Genomic DNA, 22,581 nt, shown 5'->3' on the forward strand with positions numbered 1-22,581 from the left:
GTGGGTCCTGATCGGCAGTGGGCACCATGTGGCAGTGGCGCACTGCCCGGTGGGTCTCCGGAGCGGTTGCCCCTAGCAACGGCCGTGACATTGTGGAGGGATGGGGCAAACATCAGCTGAGCTCCTTACTTCAGCAGTATGGAGAGAAACACAACTACAACCTAGGCGAAGCTGCATTCCTCTACAATTTTTGCAGAAGTGCGCTATGTATTTATTTATTTATTTAAGGATACCTTGTAGGCCTCTAGAGGCATTGTGTAAGGGAGGAGAGTGCAGTCAAAGATAATAACATACAATAATTAGAGTACATATGTGAATACATATACAAAATATACAAGGTAAGAAATGTACTAACATACAGTAATGTGGTGTTACAATTGTACAATGGACAAACTGAATGTTTTTGAATTCGACAGGTTATTGAGCAATAAAATTTCACACAGTAAAATATAATCAGGAGGAGGACATAATTAGGCTATAACAAAACAGTAATTAAGGGATAGTTGCACATTACTATAATGGGAAAGGCAAGAAAAAATAATAGGTTATGTAGAGTTAGAAAATTCCGTTGTTCGAAGAAACCGGAAATTTTCTTGCTCACTCTCATAAGCTATGGCATTAGGAAGGTCGTCCAAAGGTGAATAGCTTTTGGAAGAGCGGAGCAGTTGAATGGAATTGGTCTTTCCATAGGTGCACATTAAATTGAACTGATTGTACAACCGTTGTGAGCTGTAATGAGGAGTTTCAAGGGGCAGGACTGATTGCATTCTAATATGGACGCACTTATGAAATAATGATAGCAGGGCTATATCGTGACGATCATGCAAGGACTGTAGTCGGAGGAAAAGTTTAATTTGTGTTCTGCTTTTGTTGTATTCATAACAATGTGAAATGAAATGCGCAGCCCTATTCGGAATAGGCTCGAGTTTTTTGATAAGATATTTCTAATACACCAGCTAGATCCTCGTCAAGTGGCTAAAAAAGCAAGGAGCACGTTACTCTGCTGTTCGGTGCAAATGCGACCAGTGAGGACAAGCTTCCTTTGTTAATACTGGGCAAAGTGGTAAAGCAGGCAGTATACTTCACTGCATGGCACTTAGTTTAGCAATATGTATGCTTTACCGCATTACACGGTTGTAATGAGATGATTACTAAAGTAAAACTCGGCAATATGGAGTGCAAGTAAGACCCTTGCTACATGAGCACTCCGTATTTTGAGGCACCCACCTTGTTCAGTTTTCCTCCATGGCACGTACTGACTTTTATATTCAATGCCTCGACAGGATCCACCAAAACAGTGCCATTTTTTCAACATGTACAGTTCCAGTGACATGAGAAGGGATCGCAGTCTCGTTAGAGGAGAAGCATACTTGCAAGGGTGCAGTGCGGCACAGCGTTCTGTGTATTTAATGTGGCAGTGAACAGAAGTTCAATATACGCATAGTACAGTTATGCATGGGATGGTTACAACTGTTTGACATAGACAATATTTCTATAGAGCCTGATTCGATATATCTTGGTTCTGTTGTTGACTTGAGGGCGCCATCTAGGGAGTGTCCTACCACAATAATTTTTCAAATTGGTTGAACGTTTGCAGAGACGAGGACAAATTGGATGTCGCATTGCTATGTTGCCAAGCGGTGAGCTTCACTGCCAGCGTAGACACTCTCTCATTCTGCCTTGACAAATGCCCGCAAACAAATTTTCTTTCCAGCCTTCTCCCATTCTGGAGCTAAGGGACCACAGCACTTACTTCAGCAGCCCCGCCTGTTTTCTTTGTTGTTTTTTGTTTTTCTTCATTTAGCTGTACAATGCATTCCCAGTGGCAGTATTGTGTGTTCTGCATTGGACAATGTACCAAGATCACATGCCATAATCAGCGACATTGCAGGCAGTACATTTCATGGAGGAACATTTGCGCATGTGACTTCGATTGTCTCCCTGGAAGTGGGGCTTCCTCAAGAGGAAGGGTGCGCGAGCTTCTAGTTCAAATTTCAGCTGTGTTGGCACTGTGCACTACATAGTGTGTTTGCACTGTGTCCATACGTGGTGCTACCAGCTCCACGATTTATGTTACTGCTGTTATTCATAAAGCACACATTCAATTTCTATTATTCTATATGTCTGCACCTATCTTGTCAAACAGGACTGCTGACCCTGAAAGGCTTCCGTAAGCTCAAGTCCCAGCTGATTGAGCAGTATGCAAGAAATGCCACCTTGGTGGGAGATCAGGAGGCTGACTTCGTCTTCCGGCAGAAGGGGGCTTCGAGTATTGTTGTAGTCAACGAAACCGTGTCACGGCCACCTCAGCGAGCACTGCTCGGCCTTCGAGAAGGCTGGCTGCCATGGGAAAAGCAGAACCTCTTTGGTGCCTTGATGAAGGTGAGGGCGATCTTCAGCAGTGTGTGCGTATTTAACTTTTACATTCGAAGTTTATGGGTTGATGATGAAAGGGAGATTGTCATCCATCTAAATGCAGGGATGGAAGTACTGCGCAAATTGCGTCATCTTGCACCAAACCGCCGAGCTGTGCCAACTTGTGCCAAAACACTAACTTCGAATGAAGTCGCTAAATTTTGCGGGATGTTCGTGTTCAGTGGCAATCGCACAGCCATGTGTTGGCTAGTATTTATCCCTAGAAGCCAAGCTAAAGCAATCCATTTCAGTATCGTCGTCTTTGGAGTGAGGGTGTGTCTGGTGGCGCATTGTTACTTGGCCACAGGAAAACGAAAATCCTTTGTGCTATGTAATACTTTACAAAGGTTTAATATAAGTCTTATGTGTCTGTGTATTATGTGGACCAGCTGTAAAGATGATTTGAACTGGTGCTCTTTTTATGGGGCAGCCAAGAAAAAAAGCCGCGCTCCTAGCTGAATGAATAGGTTGTATGGCCTCTCATTATACATTTTAAGGCTCGCTTGTGTGCCCTATTGGTAAATCTGCATCAGCTAAGGACGAACACCATGCATGTAACGTTAAATTATATTTCACACATGCACGTGAAATCACTTGACCAGAAATAGCCAATGGCAACCGTAATCATCACTCAAATTTGCACCCCGGGTACTCTATATTCTGCACAACCACACCACGCAAAACACAAACTGAGGATATAAAATTTCGGCTTTAGTTTACTGTAGCAGCCATTATAATGGTCGAAAAGCGTTCGAGAATATGGAAACAACAGAAATTGCATTCGTGGCAATGATGCTCGTGACCTGACTTGTGCAGATACGAGTCCAAAAATTTGAAAAAAAAACCATTGTTTGGCATTCAAAATAACAGTCGCCGTTTTACATTGACTTTATGGGGCAGCCCTAATAATCGAGACCGGGCAAAATATTGGTCGGCGATGCCGATCGGAACGGCACTGAAAACTTCTTTTTCCCCTTTGTTCTTTTCATAAATGTCAGTTATTTTCTTCTTTCTTTCTTCTCTTTCTTTCTTCTCGCCAAGTTATGTGGAATACTGGCAAACAAGCAGTAGCCAACAAAGTAATTCCACATTTATTCTATGGTACTCTGCAATGCTACCTAAATGCCACTAAGAATTTAAAAAAAACTGTGGGCATTACACGAAATCGCATTCACTATGTGTTAGTGGGTGCTCATGGTTGTCACAGTCGGTATTTCTTGTTCATTTCGCATGAATATGTCTAATTATGTAACTTCACAAACTTACCTAATCGATGAGATGTCAATGAACAGCTTGTGGAAGATGTTTAAGCATGAGCGATAACAGGATTTAAAGTGACCTATGATTTGCATTATCCACTATGCTTATCCAGTGAGTGATGTAATCATTGCGAGCTAGTTAAACGTAAATATTAGTTGCTTATGCACAACAACAAGAATAAAAGCTCTTGACTTGCATTAACAAAAGCCTATCACCCTTAGTGGCTATGGTGTTGGGCTGCTAAGCACGAGGTCGCGGGATCAAATCCCGGCCACGGCGGCTGCATTTCGATGGGGGCGAAATGCGAAAACACCCGTGTACTTAGATTTAGGTGCACGTTAAAGAACCCCAGGTGGTTGGAATTTCCGGAGTCTCCCACTACGGCGTGCCACATAATCAGAAAGTGATTTTGGCACGTAAAACCCCATAATGTATTACAAAAGCCTATCAATATACAATAGGTGCTGTTCACATAAATTCCTTGGTTATATTCTTTTTTTCTTGGCCACATTTAGTTTGCACATCTGGTAGGTAACTTAATACAGTCGACTCTCATTACAATGGACCCTGACAATCCGACAAAAAATGGCCGTTTTATCCGAAGTCCGTAATATCCGAGACGCCTCACTTCTGAAACTTTTGTCGCTATCTCTAACAACTTTATTGCAAAGAGTGAGTGACGAACGTCCAAGGTGAAGAAACACAAAAAATGTCACAGTTTCACCCAAAAGGTGAAACATCGATTGCGAAAGCAAATTAAGCAAGATAAGCATGGCAGCAGCAGCGAGCGAATTGACCTTCGTGCTGTCTCCCGCTTCAATGCGAACTAAACGTTGAAAGCAGAGCACATACGAAGCTACCAGCACTTGGCGCACATTGTGCACATCGCAGATCACTTTCAAGATACGGCACCCACGCGGGCATGTACTTTGTCCACATTGCAGATCGCTTTCAAGATATCGCAGCTGCGCCATTAACAGCAGCCACTGGAGTAGAACCTTCCCCCGCTTTTCCTCACCTCCCCCTGTGCCTCACATGCGAAAAACAGTGTGTTTCCGCCCCACTTTCCTGCTTCCTTTGCCTGCAAGATATTGAGCTGTGATTGTCGATTGAATTTCGCAAGTCAACTGCCAGCGCGTGTCGACACGGCAAAAGTCTGTTTGAATGCCCGATTATGAGAAAAATTGCCACTAATTTCATCTGGTGTAGACGATAGTCCTTTGTAGATTGATCTGTTACAAATGATCTTCATTGCATTATTCAAATAGGCAGGCCAAACTAAGGTTGAAATATGGTCCATTATATCTGCAGGTCTGTTGTGAAGAGCATAAACTGTAGTGGTTTCCAAGGGATGCAAATGGTTTTCTTTTGGTGGGTCTATGACATTTTTTTTTCCTTTAGTGAACTTTCTTCCACGTTTTGGGCTTCTGCAGAATTGATTCGCCTCAAGCTAATAGTAGTGTTCTGCAAAGTCGAATAAAGAACATTTTTTCTTGATTTGTATGTATTTCATTCATGTTAAGCTTTACCTAACAGGCTCCAAAATGTATATCTTCTGCTCCAAAATGAACAATTCCTGCTCCAAACATGCTCCAATAAGCCGAATTGGCTGCTCCCAGAGCTGCTCGGCAACTCCCTTGGCCGCTTCCATCTCTGTAAGAGTAGTTTTAAGCTAGAAACGGAACCCGTAAGGGCTTCTCCGAAAGAAAGCTCTCCAGTAAAGGAAAACTTGTCTTTGTTCAGTGATCGAACCTGGGACCAATGCTTTCCCAAGGCATCCGAGCTAACCAGGTGGTGTTTAGTAGAGTGTATGAGACTGTCATCCACTAACATTAACTCTCAAGTGCAGGAATATCACCATCTTCCATGCTCCCCTCTTATGGATTTATGAATCAGCTAATCGCTGTATTCGTTGCCTCACCAAGAAGGAGTAGCCAGATTTTGCTTAATTACAACTATATGAAGCCAACTGACAATGGAACCTAGGAAAGTGTGGGGTAAATTACTTGTTCTTTAATTGGAATGCAGAAATGATAAAGCAAAGGGAAATAAAAGTGTAAATGGATGTGGCAAAAAGAAAACATGGCGCAGGTGGGATTGAACATGTAGGTTTGAGTTCCACCTGCAGCAAGTTGTTGGCAGGTGTTAATGAGTGCCTTGATTTTTCTTCTTGGCTGGTGCCTGTCAGTTTTTCCTTGGACTTTGCTATGCAAATCGCACTCCTTTGTGACAGAGCACTTTCTCTATTAAAATGCATGGAAGTCTGACAGGTGGCATCACCAGACATGCTTTCACACTGCAGAGAATGTATCGCTACACATTGAGTTTTTTCATACAGGCAACAATTGAGACATCTGTAATTTATTGCACTGCAGTGAAAACTTAACTGTTGTTGCACATGCAAACGTGTACTCCAGTGCCTGGGGAGGCAGCAACTCTGTACGGAAAGCTTTCATAAGACAGTGTGGTGAGCAGAACGTTTACTGAATGGGAGCGCAGACACTTTTTACTCACTTTCATACATGAGAAATTTTGGCATATCATGTTTAAAAAAATTTACGCGCTCGGTGCCAGTCAACTTTTCTTAAACCATAATTTAGAAAGAAATAGCGAGAAGTATGGCATATGTAATATCCCAAATAGGGTTAAAGTAAAGGTGAATTTAAGCAGTAGGCTTTTGTGTGTAAAGTCAACAACCAATTTTTCTGACATGCCTGATAATTCGGTCGCCTTTGCAGCACTACCACACAGACAGAACCAATGTATAAGAAAGTCTGAAATTTAATATGTAAGAGCCCTTTGCCTTCTGATTCTCTGGACATTTTGTGGTGATCGCAGGTTAAAAACGGCATTAATTGAAGCCACCATATTGATTACCTTGCAGCCATGAACCGGCGCTCTCACGCTGATCCACTGCCAGTTGTAGCTACCACCACGGCAACACTAGGCCTAGCTGCTTTGACGTTCGCTGCTAAGCTTCCTGCTGTTCAGTGCTGTGTTTATTTTTTTCATTGAAAAAATGTGCCGCTGTCAACAATGGCATCAACTCCGCCTTTATAATCCTCGCCGATGGCTTCGAAGCGTGAACCGGTGCATTGCATAATGCCGATATTTTAAGCCAGCTCCGCCGCAATACAGCGGTGTTACGCAGTGAAGCGCACGCGATGTACTGTGGTGAAACATACTAAGATTAGAACGGGGCAACTGTCACAAGATGCAATATGTATTCCTTAATTATATACGCATGCACCTTCCATCTTCTCATGCATGTACAGACACTGGTACGCCTAATGAGTTTACCGGCAGATATTCGTACCTATTATAAAAGTGCCTGTGGTGATTTGAGCAATCAGGTGCAGTAAAAGCATGCATTTATCTTTTCGGATTGCTCAATTTCTCGGACGTTTCGGCTGCGTCAAGGGAGTTCGAAAAATTGTGCATTTACTGTACAGTGAAATGTTTTACTGCAGACTTCATATTAGCGATTTTTTTCAGAGTTATGGAATTTTGATATATCCCCATCCTAAAGCCTGTCATTTTGATGCGAAAATGTTTCAGTACTACGAATTTCAGACACCATATATTTCAATATAGTAAGCGAGAATGAATGCTTTATTATTACTAGTAGCACCTCAGAATAAAAAATTTGGTCTGTGAGGTATCGTGCACATTGGCGACCTATTGTCGTTGTAAAAAATTAGGCGTGCCACCATCAACAGCAGCAGATGACTGTGATTACACATCTGCGCCAGCTCTATCACCATCACTCGTAGTAACGGCAGCTCACAGAAATATAAACTACACAAATCGGCATCATCCACACAGCAAAGATTGTGAGATCACACCCATTGCATTGTTCACTATCAACAGTCTTGCCATATTGGTGAAAAAAATTGGCAGCGAAAGGTGGGCTTGGCTAAAGTGCAACCTTAAGCCGAGATCAATCAGCAAGTCAGTAAAGAACACAAGGAAAGTGATAAAATTCGTGGATGCTTTGGGACTTCGGCAAAAATGTGCACTGGGTACCAGCATGTACAGATCTCTCAAATATGCAAATGATGCAAGTGACCACTGCACATTTTACTGAGAGCCACGAGCATTATCAGCAAGCTTACATATGTAGTGGGCGCAATGGCTCTAGGTGCGTTTTCTTAAGCCTTGAAGCCCTGAAGGAACACACTGCTCATGGTTCATGAATCGTGTGACGGCCGGTGCACGCTCAAGAATCGCCGTGCCATGATCGCCATCGCCCTACAGCATTGGATTTCGTCTTATGCCAGATGGAACATGCTTGGAAGTGCTCCACATAATCTCACTGTTGGTGACTGTCAGTACGGTGCATAGACATACGGTTGGGCACACACTCGCATTGTGCTAACACCAAGGTCTGTGCGAGGTGGCACACACCAGGCGGAGATGGTGCCTTCACATGAAAGCACATTCACTCTTATCATGTGGAGTCTGTCACCGGTGTAAGCGCCTTTGTAGAGGTACTGCTTGCAAATGTTTGTGATTGCTCTTGTGTAACTTCATTTGTAATGCCGATTTGCATGTTTTCGAAGCAATTCATTTCAAAATAATGAACGATTTTCTGTGGTCCCATGAGATTTGTTATATAATGATATCACTGTGTTCGACTGGCAATCAAAAGTTTATGAAAAGGCTATAAAAAATTGATACTGCCAGTTATTGCTATGCTCATAGAGTTATTTGCTAATGTCTTGTAATGAAAAAACAAGTTATTTTGCTGTAGCAGTAACTGTGGAGAAGGTTGTGGGAGCAATCTGTTGGCTAGAAATTGACATTTTTGCATGTTTTCATTGTGCATTTCTCACCAGAGGCACCTAGAGGTAACAACAGAACCCACTAAATGGCGTGGGCGGCGCTTGCTGGACACCTTTGGGGATTCACTGCGCCACGTGAACCGGTTGTTCAACAGTGCATTTGGCTACGAAACGCGCAAGGTGCCCTCGCACATGGCGCACATGATTGACGTCGAAGTCATGAAACGGCTCCAAGAGAAGTGAGTTTCCAGTGCTGTAGTTTGTGAATCTATTGCTCTGTTCTTTTTTTTTTCTTTTTTTTTGGGGGGGGGGGGGCACAAATTACGAAAGGATATCAAGCACTTATTTAACTGAAGGCGTTCTTATTTTCATTATGCACTCTCCGTCAATCATTCAAACCAAAGTTTTTTCGGTCAGCTGTGTTCTAGTGTAGTAGTGCGCTTTTCCAAGCAGTTCAAAAGTATGAATGTATGTGTGACCGTTTTGATAGCATAAATGCATTCATGTCTCCCAAAACACATAGCACTTGTTAGCTAGACAAGCTTTAGGCATGTAGTGTCCAGATGTCGACTTGATGTCGACTGCGCACACAAGCTCCGCGTTCGTGTGCATAGCAGGGCCATACAAGCAACACGCACATTATAGGGAGGGGGCATGAACCACACTCACTGGCTTCAGTCATGCGCACTTGTGTAATACGGAAGCAACAGTCCTCACTGACTGGCTTGAGTCATTTGTGCCTGGTTAATACGCAAGTGACAGTTCCGTCCTCACGCATACAGTGATGTGGTTACTTATGACAGAAATGTGCTAAATGAAATACAACACATCCATGATACACAGGACAAGTTATCCAGATAATCTGCCACATTAAATGCCTTTCACGGTGTAACAAGACTGAAATAAGCCATAGCAACTTGTTGTGCTTGCTTAAAGGAACACTAAAGCGAAACAATAAATCAGGTTAGACTAATGAAGCATTGTTTGAGAACCCTGCAGGCCGTCATTTAAAAAAGATAGTTTGATTATTAGATGAGGAAATGAAGGTCCAAGTATCAGTATTCGAATTTCGCGCCGAAACCTCGACGCTGCTACGTCAGTGTGACGTCAGGGATTCCAAAGTACGTTTTCGCATTTGGGCCGCATTGGCTGAGTAAAGGTTCCCGAAACTTGCCATGTTTAATATTTGGTTCCTTTAGAACACAATGTAGTCAATCTGTACCGCTATATATAATTAGTAGGCCCTAGAAGATGCCATCAAAATCCAAGACGTCACAGCCCCCAGGTGCGGGAACTTAAGTAGGCGTCGCCACCCATATTTCATTCTTGCACTTTTTCTGGCTTACCAAACATCTTATCGTTGTAAGAGTGGTGTTTTTGGTGTTGCAGAACGGTAATTTACTGATGCAGAAGATATCATTTTTCGCTTTAGTGTCCCTTTAAACCCATGCTACAGAGAAAGATGCACGAGGTCAAGGAATTTTACTATAACAAAACTCTGGCAGTTGTTATTAAGAAAAATTCATCCAAATTTTGGATATCAATCAACCCCCCTGCCCCTAGTCCACACTCCTCCTCATTTCTGATTAGTGACCAACTGTGCTCCGACCGTCGACTCATCGCCGTCACCTTTGGCGAATACTTCAAATCTGTCTTTGGACAAGGATAGTGGCAGTAGCCTTGTCTTTAGTGCTTGTTGTGCGCTCTCGCCATTCCCAGACATTGTTGTAAATTGTGCTGCTGTGCACACTCTTTTGCTAAAAATTGACACATGTAAAATTTCATGACCAGACGTTATCCCAGACATGTTCTTAAAGAGATACTCTGAATGGAGTGCCTCTTACTAGGTCACTAGACACGTGCTCTCCTCCTCTCATATAGAAAAACACTAACATTATTCCTGTGTTTAAGTCTGGTAGTAAACACTAGGCTTGTGTCAAAGTCAATTTCTTGGCTCGAAGTGATTAGTAATTGGCCAATAATGTTGAAGCAAATAATTCAATAGCTGTGTGATTTTCAGAAAAGCTTGATGCAAGAGTCAGATGTTGACAAATGCAAGAAAAGCTGCTTCTTTGCTTCCAAAAAAAGGAAATGGGTTCTTCTCTGGAGTCAGTTTACTTTCAAAGTGTTCTTATTCAGATATTTTTTCATGCAAAAATGCAAGTTCAACATTCCTTGTAGCTCCAGCAGCATATAAAATGTGTTTGCAGGCTCTTGCTCACTGTTTTGTTTCACTCTAAAGTAAAATTTTGTGGTGGTTGAGGTTGCAAGAGGGTTTCGCGTTCACCCCTCGTGCATCATCCCGATGCTGTGAAGTCTAAGTTTGACAGCTCGATGCCAGCAGTTTATGCTGTGTTGCGCAAATTCAGCTGGATGTTTTTCATCTACACACAACCTTAACACATTTCATCCTGCAAGTACTCTGACAAATTTCTTTTTTAATTTAGCAGTACAGTAGGGGTGCGGGCTGAATTTCGACTTGAGGTGTAGCTTCACGGCAGCGCAAATTTCGCTTCTAGGTGTGGTTTCTAGGTGTGGTCTAGGTAGCGCAGGCCGCGCTACCATGAACCCACCCTAAGGGCAAGGTTCTGAACTATCAGTATTGCCGAAGAGGTGGGGAACAGAGCTGCGGGCCAAAGACAATGTGGATGATTCATGTGTCAGCGAGTGATGATTGTTTTTACAAAGATTCTGGCATTTTATGAGTCATTGCCATGAGTTAAATGTGTGAATTGTCTTGTTTTTCTTTACAGAGTGTTGTAACTGGAGGTACAACTTATAAACAGAAAAATATGTATATTCATTTGTTTTAACAAATTGAAAAGGTTCAAATACTGAAATTTGAAATGAAACGAATACCAAATAGCATAATATTTGAATGAATATTTGGAAATATCAAATATGAACACAGGCCTAGTAAACAGGCTTTATCTAATTATAGGCCAATATCTCGAACCTGGTCATTGTGTAAGCTTCTTGAATACATCATTCACAGACATATTGTAGAATACTTAAACAGCAATGTAGATCTCTCGCATCATCAACATTGCTTTTGATCTGGTCTCTCAACAGTTATCAGCTCAGAGTCCCCACGTGACATTGCATCAGCACTAAACGTACATGGCCAGGTTGATTCTATTTTTATCGATTGGGATAAAGCTGTTGAACTGGTCTGTCACACCAAACTTTTCATAAAATTGATTGCATTTGTAAAAGATGCAATCCTACTATATTGGATTGCTAATTATTTGTGCACACATTCTCAGTTGATCCCAGTTAATCGTGTGCAGTCTCGCTCTGATGACGTAACTTCAGGTGGGCCATAAGGCTCAGTTTTGGACCTTGTCTATTTGTTGTTTATGTTAATGATTTAGTTGATATTGTAGGTGTTAAAATTTGCATGTGTGTGGATGATTGCGTCTTATACACTAACACTGCCAGAACTCATGATTAAAATATATTGAACGAAGTGTTCTATCTCTTCTGTAGAGTGACCAATGGCACATGCAAGTTAACTTCAAGAACACAGTAGTCATGATGTTCACAAACAAAAAATGACATTTGTACTTCAAGTTCGGAACCCAACAGCACAAACTAGCTCACCTGAACGAGTTCAGCTATCCTGGAATAAATATTGCATAACCTGAACTGGCATGACCATGTAGAACAAATACAGTAGAAACTCGTTGATACGATCCCACTAAATATAATTTCCTGGTGCTAACGTTCGCGATCGAAAATACAAAACATGACCCACTAGTGTCACGCTTATATTTTACCTGTTCATACGTTCCCGAAAAACAATATTTTTTGGCAGTACATTGCCAAACTGCAATTGTATGATAAGTGTGCTGGCCGCTAGATCCTATACAAACAAGAAAATGTGCGAGGTGCACACAATTGAAAACAGTAGACACACATCGCATCAGCTTCCCTGCAATACTCACCTGCCTGTCTCGCATATGCAAAAACGCTGGCACACGCTCTGTTTCTTACTCCAGTACCAGCAATTCTCCTCCCAGGTCATCGCATGCCGCATTCACTGCTATTTCCACCAAACCTGTTGCGACAAGCATTTTTAGCTACCTATCTGTTTTACAGCATGCGGGGCGTAGTGCACACCTTTAGTAGGCGATAATCCAAACGCGCAGCTGTTCCCCGCTGTAGGCGACGCAATGTGAGTGTCACATTTCGCTTCGGCAGCATCAGGCATTGTCCACCAGCTCAATTTTGTTTTGGTTGCCTTTTGCCGTCTTTAAACACTGCGCAATAGGAAAACAACAAAACGTGTCTCAGGCTGCCGAAGCCCCACTAGCTTGACGCACGTATGTGTCTTGTGTGCAATGTTTCACATTATGTAGATGTCAAATACACTTGAGTCTGTCAAATTTTCTTAGTTATTTCAGATTGTATGTTTTCTCGGTTCGTATGTTTCTTTCCTCATGTTTTTTCCATAACGTATCAATGAGGTTCTACTCTATGTGCATGCGCACAAAAAAAAAACTTTGCTACCTAAAGCGTAGATTCAAGAATGCCACTAATGAGTACACCTGTTGGCATAAAAATCTCTCTTGCACCCAGTTCTTAAAAAGTGCCTGTGTTGTGCAGTCCCCCCCATTTTTCACATTGCATTAATAAAGTGCAAAAAAAAGGCAATTATCATATTTTACAGTGTATAAATTGCACTTTCTTGTTCTTTTCAAGATATTTGCCGGTGCGCCTTATAGAACGGTGTGACTTAGTATTAGCATAGAACCATACATGCTTCTGTGACCAATATGTGCATTTTCTTTTTAGCGAGTACAAGAATCTGTGTGGAGCAGCATTCTGGAGGAAATTGCAAATAGAGTGGCTGCTGGTGCAGATGTTTGCCCCTAGGGCTCACAGTGTAGGCAGCGCAACAGCAGAAGTAGGATAGCAGCAGTGAAGGCCGCCATCATGTTCTTTGTGACTGGAGGACACAGTATAGATTGTTGTTACAGTTTAGTATTTCTCAAAGAAAAGTTTAAACACATGGAACTGACAAAATAAATAACAGAGGGGTTCCACAGTCTCTTACTGTTACGTTGTGGAACCCGAGATGTACCCGAGATGTACCCGTGGAACCCGAGATGTAAAAAGCTGTCTATACAGCTTTTTCCCTGGCTGTCCTCGCAACACCAGTTGCGGAAATAAACCTTCAAACCTTCAAACCTTCAAACCTACCTGTTACAAAAAGCACCACTTGGTTATCATCATCATCAGTTGCCCCCATGAGGAGCCGCAGTGCTTCCAGCTTCCGGTAGCCATTTCTGTGGTCTTTGCGAGTGGAGGCACCGTGCACCGTCGGTGGCTCTGAAGTAACAACACACCTAATGTTTCCACACCAAGACCAACTGACCTGTCAGCTGTGGCGAGGGTGCTTGTTACATTTATAGGGGGGTGCCCCCTGGAGACATCCAGCAAAACAGTACACTAAAATAGCATATACATTTATCCTCTCCTTAACAAGACGAAAATACCGTACAGTCGACTCCCGTTAATATGAAGTTCACGGGGACCGCAAAAAACTTCGAATTAAACGAACTTCCAATTAAGCACAAAACACAAAAAACAGCACTTTATTTGTGGCGAAATCGAGTATTTCCTCTAAGAAAAATAGTCAGTCATCTTGCTTTGCTTCTTCTTGCCGAATCGCGCTGCTGAAAGCAAGTTCTGCAGGCTGTAGATGTGGCAGAACACTTCTTCCGCGTTACCTTCAGCGGCAAAAAAGCGCTCCGCGAGAGCAAGGCCCACAGCTACATCGGCAGCCTTAGGTTGCGGCTCGCCTTCAACGTCATCGTCGCTTTCCTGGGTCGCTTCCTGGGGCCGAATCATCTACAATTTCGCTATCCGTCAGCGCACCGCACGTTTCGACCGCCTTGTCTACGGCAACGTAATCTTCAAAATTGACGTCCCCGAGAGCATCACCAAAATCAGTGCCGTCAAGCTCACTTGTTGACGCTTCCTCCGCTGAAATTTCAGAGGCATCCTCCGAAGAAGCTGCCACAAAACTGCAAGCCCTGAAGCAGTTTGCGATTGTTTCTTGCTTCACATGATCCCATGCTCGCGCCAACATGTGGATGGCACGAAGCAGGCTCACCTCGTACATTGTGGAGCTATCCATACACAAAATCATGCGCTCGAGGAGGTGCCGCCTGTACAGGACTTTAACATTCTTGATAATGCCTTGGTCCATTGGCTGCAAAACAGCCGTTGTGTTTGCAGGCAAAAATGCGAGGCGTATTGCACTCAAGGCTGGCACATTCACGTGAGCACTGCAGTGATCGACAAGGAACAACACCTTGCAGTCCGAAGCAGCAAACTTGCGGTCCAATTTGCTTATCCAGCTCTTGAAGATTTCGGCCGTCATCCACGCTTTTTTGTTCGCCTCATAGTCCACAGGCAGCGTCTTCACGCCTTTAAAACATCTCGGCTTCGTGGCTTTCCCGATCACAAGTAACCGGCATCGTTCCATGCCAGTCATGTTTGCCGCGATCAGCACCGACACTCTCTCCTTGCTGCGTTTGCCCCCAGCACAGTCGTCGTCCTTGAATGTCAGGGTCTTCTCTGGTAGAAACCGATAGAAGAGTGCAGTCTCATCTGCATTGAAGATGTCTTCTGGTCTGTATTCGGCGAGATATTCACGCAGCTTTCCGTCCTTCCACGTGGCGCATGTTTCCTGGTTAACGGACGCCTTTTCACCACACACGCTCTTGAAAACCAGGTCATGGCGATCTTTAATGCACGTCAGCCATTTATCTGACGAAACGAAGTCATCGATCCCCAACATTGTTCGGGCTTTCATCGCAACGATGTCTCCGCTGAGAGGAAGTTTGTTGCTCCTGGCTCTCCCTAATCCAAACCAGCAGAGCCTTCTCCAACTCTGGGTAAGCGCCGGTGCGCATTCGCTTCCGAGAAGTCTTGAACTTGTCGTCCTCAAATGCATCCATTATTGTGCACTTGTTCTTGATGTAGTTTGAGAGCGTGGTCGGCTTGATCCCGTACTTCCGCGCTATGTCTTGTTTGTCAGCACCTCCCTTCTCAACTTCCTTCAAAACCTCGACTATCGTTGCCAGGTCGAGCGTGCGATAAGAGCCACGGTTTGCCATGGCTATAAACTGCGCGACTAGGTACCCCGTGGAACAACCTAGCCTACGAGCTTCCCGCACAAAGGCGCTCGACTAACAAACGCCTCGACATACGCTGCGCACGCTGCAAGACTAATCTCGCACAATCTCGCCACTGCCAGTATGGAGTGCTGCGTGCACCTATGGCACCGGCGTGGCCTCCACGATCAGCTCTGGCCACGCGCGGCAGCCGCGAGTGGCCTCAGGCGGAAGCCGCTTCGCCTCCCGCCGGAGTTGATCGCGGAGGCCACGGCAGCCGTAGCAATGAATAATCGCGCCGCTCCAAGAAGGATGGCGTTGCGGGCGGCTGCGGTGGCGATGACACCAACGTGGAGCACGGAACTGTTGCAACACTTGAAAAATTGCACATTCTACCAAGGAATGACGGTCACCTCGAGGATCCCAGCTGAAAATTAACTTCCAATTAAACAATATTACTGGATGAGGACTTCGAATTATCGAGCGATTTCTTCTATAGGATTACATGCAAAACTGACGGGACCAGCACTTCACTTCTAATTAACCGAAAATTCCAATTAAGCGGCTTCGAATTATCGGGAGTCGATTGTATTTACTGGAATCTTGGCCGGCTGCTATTCTAAGCAGACCCCCGAATGCTTCGGGCATTCGGGCCTTAAAAAAAAAGGAAATAGTACCTCGAATGTAAGTCGAACAAGAAAGTGAAGATATTGTTCACAAAATGAAAGCAGCATTTATTTAATATGAGCATGCCGAGCTCACTCTACGTCATCATTGCTGCTAGCCTCATATGCATGCTCGTGCGTTTACGGATGCACGCAAGCTCGCGTTCGCGCACCCACGCATGCGTAGACACTGTGGCACGGCTCGTATGCATTGAAATGCAGCGCAATCTCGGTGAACAGCTCCTCTTTGTTATCCTGTGCTTATCTTCCTTATCTGTGCTTATCTCCTCATTGCAACACACGCAAAAAGTGTCTCCCGTTGCCCCCTCCAACGACGGAGGTTTTTTTTTTCGGTGCCGAAATCCCACCCGGCTTGAACGTTTACCTCTGCGGCTAGCACAACTTTTCATTTAAAAGCAACGCTACAGTGACATCGCCTGTTTGGTGCCATTACGATAACGGCACGCCGATACGACACAACTCAAAATGGCGGTGGCACTCGTGTACTTCAATTGGCTACTGGCGCGGCTAGTAGTGGCTGCGATACTGACTTTTCTAGATGGCGCTAGCTTTGCACCATATTTATCATTTTCAATTACAAACTGGTGCGTTTTTGAATATCCTCGAATCTAAGCCGACCTTAGAGTTTGGCATATGATTTCAAAAACCATTGGCCTAGATTAAAATAAATATGGTAGTAACATAAGCTATGCATAGTCGTCCAGTTACCATGGATGCCACCGTTTCCCTAAAGGACATTCCAATTACAGTGGTTGCTGAGGCTATGGCTGGCGATGACGACCGTTGGCGTGACTCCACGTGTTGCTGGGTGTATCAAGAGTCCAGCAGCCTTGATTATGATGCTCTGGGTGGTGCTGTGTGTGTTAGGGTGACCTGCCTGGGTTGCTGGTTCAGTGTTTGGGACACTGGGATAGGGTATGAATAATCGGACCATTTTAACGACTATTTTGCGAGTCCATTCTGTGTGCTCTTGGATAGCCTGGATGCATTCCAGGTAGTGCTGTTGTTCAGACGATATGCGTTACGGGCTACCTTGAAATAAATGACCCTGGGGCATCAATACTGGGAGGACATTTTTTTCTTGTTCTTGCTGATGCACACAGACTTGGTCACCAGGTTGAAAGGAAATGTGGGAGGCAGGACGTCTTGAATTGTAGTCCTCTTGCACTTTGCACTGATAGCGTTCAACATGTTGTCGCAGTTCCTGGTACTCTTGAAATCAGTTCTTGTGTGCAAGCGAGTTCAGGGTTTACGACCACATAACAAGTAAAACAGAGACAACTTAGTTGCTGTATGCAGAATAGTTTGGCATATTGCAACATAGGCAAGAACTGTCTTTCTTAGAGGTCTCCGTTCCTGAAGGGCACACTGAAAGAGTGTCATGAGAGTGCTGTTAGACTGCTCAACCTGTCCATTAGACTGGGGGAAATGAAGTGACAACCGGATGTGCTTGATTCCCTCTGTGGTGAGGTACGTTCCAAGTTTAACAATGGGGGCCATTGTCAGTTACGCAGTTACGATTTCCTCAGGCAAGCTCTCCCTATAAAACACGGAGGACAGGAAACCAATTACCGCTAGACTAGTTACAATGGCATAAAAATCGCCTCAGGCCACCTAGAGTAGTGGTCTACCACGACTATGGCATACTGGCAATCTTGAAGGGCTGAATGAAAGGACCCATGATGTCTACAGCCACCTTCACCCATGGTCAGGCAGGATATTCAGTCGGCTCTATGGGGCCCTGTTGGGTCTTGGCCAACATCTTAGCAGTGTTGGAAGTTTGGCAGTTGCATTCATGTTGCTCGACATGTCTGCGAAAAGCTGGCCACCAGTAGGGGCTGTGAACAAGGTCTTGCATTCTGACAATACCTGGGTGCACCGCATGCACAAGTGCAAGAACTTAATTCTGTAGCTGGCTTTGTAGGACAACCTGGTCCCCTTTTAATAGGATACTATCCACCATAGATAGTTCATTCCTGACCTCATAGTATGGATACAGTTCTTTGGAATGTTTGTTCTATGGAGGCCAACTAGTCATGGTGTAGTCCGTAACTTGTGCCAGCAGTGAATCACAGGCTGTGGCCTGCTTGTCACAGTTCTCGGGAATGCTCATGTTTACAAGATGGATCGAGAAATGCACAGCACGCAGGATTTTATCACACATCAACAATACAAAGAAACTCGCACCACACCCTGAACATAAACAAACATAAGAAATGCAAATTACCCGTAAACTAACAAATACAACACTAACGATCAAATCATTGACAGTGGCTTGACAACAGCAGCTGATGAGAGTGGGATGACGTAGTAGAGTGACGACTATGGAACAACCATGACAACATCACGAAAACAGTTTGACAACGAATGCATGACGATGACGAGGAAGCTGTGACAACGCTTTGAGGACAATGGGATGACGAAAAGTGTATGACATCGATGGCATGAAAACTGCTGTGTCTCAGAGACTATGACAACTACGGTGTGCTAGCGATGGCATGACGAGAGTTGGATGAAAAAACAGGAGTTCCGGTGATGAAATGACTGACAGCATCATGACAATGGTATGGCCTCAAATACCTAACAGTGGTAACAGTGGTATGGTAACAATGGCGTGACAATGGCATGGTAAGAGTAGGATGACAAAACTAGGTTGAGGATGATGCAGTGACCACGATGGCATCCTGATCATGAGCATGCACCTGGTAACCCAAGCTATTAGACAACTTCGGCCACTATGTCAGCGAAGCAGGCATGACGACAACATGATGGGAGTTGGATGATGAATCTCGAATGACAACGATGGAATGATCGCAATCGCATCACGAGCATAAGCACATACTTAGAGGCCCAAGCTGGCAGACAACTTGGAGCTTTAGGTCGGCTAGATAGTGAGATAAGCTCAAAACGCCTGAAGTAGACAAAGAACGCTAGTTGCATTAAAACGTCAAAACACACTGCTGAATCATTTGGCAACAATCGCCTGCGTCTAACACGCCCTCGAATCAAATGTGAGCCCGCTTTCTGTGTGTTCAAAGTAGAAAGCTAATGCAGAGATAGCATTAAAGCTCCTAAACAAATTAGAAATCTAACATGCATGCAGTGTTTAGCGAGAAAAATGGTCAAGGGTTTCATAAGTGTTGCACAGTGGCAGCCGTTTTCCTAAAGTCAGCTTTGCGTCAGTACAGCTGTGTTGTGCGATAAGGCATACGGACGCCGCGAACGCAGTTTTTATATCAATTTTCCGAGGGGGAAGAAGCACATGTTAGAATTGGGTGAATACTGTAATCAGACATTGTAAGCGATTGTGATTGCCTGAAAATTTTCTTAAGGCGTCCCGAAAATAGGCGTTCTTACAGGAAATTCACTTTCATTTGCAGCATTCACTGTCTTCTAAGCTCTGCCAAGACAGACGCCGCCAGTAAAAGGGTCACTGTTGGGGTTATCATAGGGGTCAGGCAGGCACGTGCATGCTGACTGGTCAAGTTCGAATTATCCGGCGAAGAGCAATTTCAGAATCAAAATAAGAAATGTTTGAGCCTATAGAAATGCATGTGTGCCAGCTGGGAACTTTGGTCTGGACCGAAATAAATGAAGAATCGAATTGACGGAGGTCTACTGTATGTTGAATCTTGTCTGAAATATTGTTACTGTTCCTGAAGTTATCATTATGTTTTAAAGAATGTTGCCCACTTGGTATGTGCTGTTTCACAGCTTTTGGGTCCCGTCGTGTGTTCAGTACAAATGTTTTTCACCCAGGCAGGTTTTAATGAAGTGCCATCAGAGTCCAATGAAAATACTAGTCATCAGTTCGGATAGCAAAAGCAAGGGGGAAAAAATTATTTTCTAGCATTAGGAGGTCTTGAAACCAGGCCACAGCACCCATTGCATTACATGCAGTTCTGGCACTCTAGGACATCTGGGAACCCTGAGGATTCTGTGCCACTACTAAGAAAGATAATTTATATATGTAAATGCAAATATTACAAAAGCACATAAAATTAACTAATGATTATGACAAATGTTACAAACTTGAAAGTCAGGATGAACATCTTAGTCATTTACATAATGTTTAAAATTAGAAACTGAAGTTTCTGTCCATTCCTATTTAAATCCATGAAATAAATTGCATCCAAAATTTGGCACAGAAACTAAATTTGTTTCAGTTGCAGTACACTCCTAGTTCTTTAACCCACTTACATCCACGCCAGCACAGAAACTTTGTGAATCAACATTGCCTAAGCCTTTGTGGGACATTTCTCTGTTGTTTATTTACTATTTCTGTTTGTTTGTTTTGGTGCAGATTTCCTGAAGAGTTTGACCAGACGTCATCTCACAGGATTCGCAGCCCCAATGACATGCAGTTTGCGTTCTCCTACTTCTACTTTTTGATGAGTGAGAAGCATGAAACTCAGCCGGAGGAGCACTTCGATATGTTTGATGTCGACAAGTCGGGGTGAGCCAACATCATAGCATAAGCTGGATTTAAGCGACAGATGTGTTTGTGGACAAATCGGTCACATGATATGTGACGTGTGCGTGATGACTTCACAGCTAGCGTTCATGCAACAGAGTAGAAATGTAAACTAACCCTACTCTCCCCAAATCATGGGCGACGTTGCATTCATGGCCATCCATAACAGTGTTGCCACTCCAATTTGTTGTGCACATTTTAGTTCGAGTGACTGGAATGAGATTTAAGATTGCTTTTGCCAGACTAAAGGATATTGCTGTCAATACTTAGATTTTTCTCACTGTAGATCCCAGCAGTCATTGAGATTTTGGTGGTAGTATCGTGAATTGCTTTACATGGACCGACTGAGTAAAAAAATCTTGTGAGTTTTCCCACTGGAGAAAAGGCTGACGACAATAAAATTGAGCAAGTATTACACATTTGTAAAACATTAAAGCGAAAGCCTGATTGCGCAATTGTCACACTTTTTGTCACGATTAAGGTGCATTATGAAGAATTGTGGCAACTGTCCATCGGAGCACATGGCAGAACTCACCGAAATCACCGCACCCTCTAGTAGTGGGCCAGTTCTGTCAGCGCCTTCGCAGAAGGAGGGGCATTATGGGAATGCTGGCATGATGAGTGACATTGGAGCCAGCGGTGGAAAACGACGACAATAAACACGCAAGCAGTGGCATGAGTGCGTCTCTCTGACCGCGTTATGTGCAATCAGGCACGCACAAGGCACACATTTAGTAAGCCAGAACAGCGTAGCAGCTGTGGCTTCAGGGAAGTGTGCTCATCTCGCACCCTGGAGGCCTGGGCTTGATTCCCACCCAGACTGAAATGTGGCAAATTTTTCTTTTCAAAGCCAGTAATTTACTTTGTTTACAGGAACCTCCCTTAGAAACGTGACTTCAATTCGAGGATTTGTTGATGTGATTTTAGTCTGTGGCGCCGGCCATTTTTCGTCACGGCACAGTTTGGCCAAGGTCGCCGCCAGCATAAACACCTAAGGCTTTCACTTTAAACATGCAAATGTGCAGTCTTTTAACTCCACAAGAAATTGTGTTGGCAAGAACCATGCAACAGACCAACAGCTGACTGTCAGAGCCTGCGCCATTGTCATCATCATCACGAGATGGCGACAGAAAAAGTTTCTATTTAATAAGGAACAAGTGTAAGTAGTCTGCTAGCAAAGCTTGTGTCAATGATGTGCTGCTTTCATTTCAAAAGCTAATTCAAAAGATACATTATTTTAAGCTAGTGGCGACAGCAGTTTGGGGCAGTATGGGTGCAGTATAAACTTAGGCTGCATGGAATTGAAGACAGGAACATATGGGAGAATCCAAGAAACACATACCATTGTCATCACACCATCGTAGATTCAGTCATTGTCATTCCATTGTTGTCATGCCATAGTCATTGCGCAATCATTGTCATTGCATCGTGACCTCTTTGTCATTATGCAGTCTTCATCCAGCCATCGTTGCAGCTCTCATCTTGTCATCACACAGTGCTTTACACAATTTGACATCTCAGCTGGTTTACATTACGAAGTTGTCATTTGCACTTGACAATCATCCCACGGTGGTTTCTGCCAAATCTTTTGGCAGGTGCAGGAAAAAAACGAACAAACAAAAAAGAAATACAAAGACGTTGCAGTAACATGTTGGGAATTGTACGGGCCTTATAAAGCACACTGAAAAATTAGAAGCTGCCCTGACTTTTCTTGTATTTGCTTGTGGCACTTTAGGGAGCCAAAAATGTTTCTAAATGTGCTTTGTACAGTATATATTGAAGGGAATGCCTGAGGGTACAGTTTGGTGTCGGTCACCAGGTGTGATCTAAGCTAT

The 22,581-nt window shown here is 43.8% G+C and overlaps 1 protein-coding gene across 3 annotated transcripts in view; it reads left to right on the forward strand.

Moving 5' to 3' along the window:
• Gnptab (N-acetylglucosamine-1-phosphate transferase subunits alpha and beta) overlaps positions 1-22,581 on the forward strand; it is a 122,111-nt gene that overhangs the window by 60,690 nt on the left and 38,840 nt on the right. For all 3 annotated transcript variants that reach the window (XM_075690633.1, XM_075690634.1, XM_075690635.1), the window contains 3 exons: positions 2,147-2,382; positions 8,514-8,698; positions 20,576-20,728. In XM_075690633.1, coding sequence (XP_075546748.1) covers positions 2,147-2,382; positions 8,514-8,698; positions 20,576-20,728 — 574 coding nt within the window. The remainder of the gene's footprint in view (positions 1-2,146; positions 2,383-8,513; positions 8,699-20,575; positions 20,729-22,581) is intronic.

The sequence above is a fragment of the Dermacentor variabilis genome, chromosome 4 (assembly GCF_050947875.1).
Source record: "Dermacentor variabilis isolate Ectoservices chromosome 4, ASM5094787v1, whole genome shotgun sequence".
NCBI classification, from domain to species: Eukaryota; Metazoa; Arthropoda; class Arachnida; order Ixodida; family Ixodidae; genus Dermacentor; species Dermacentor variabilis.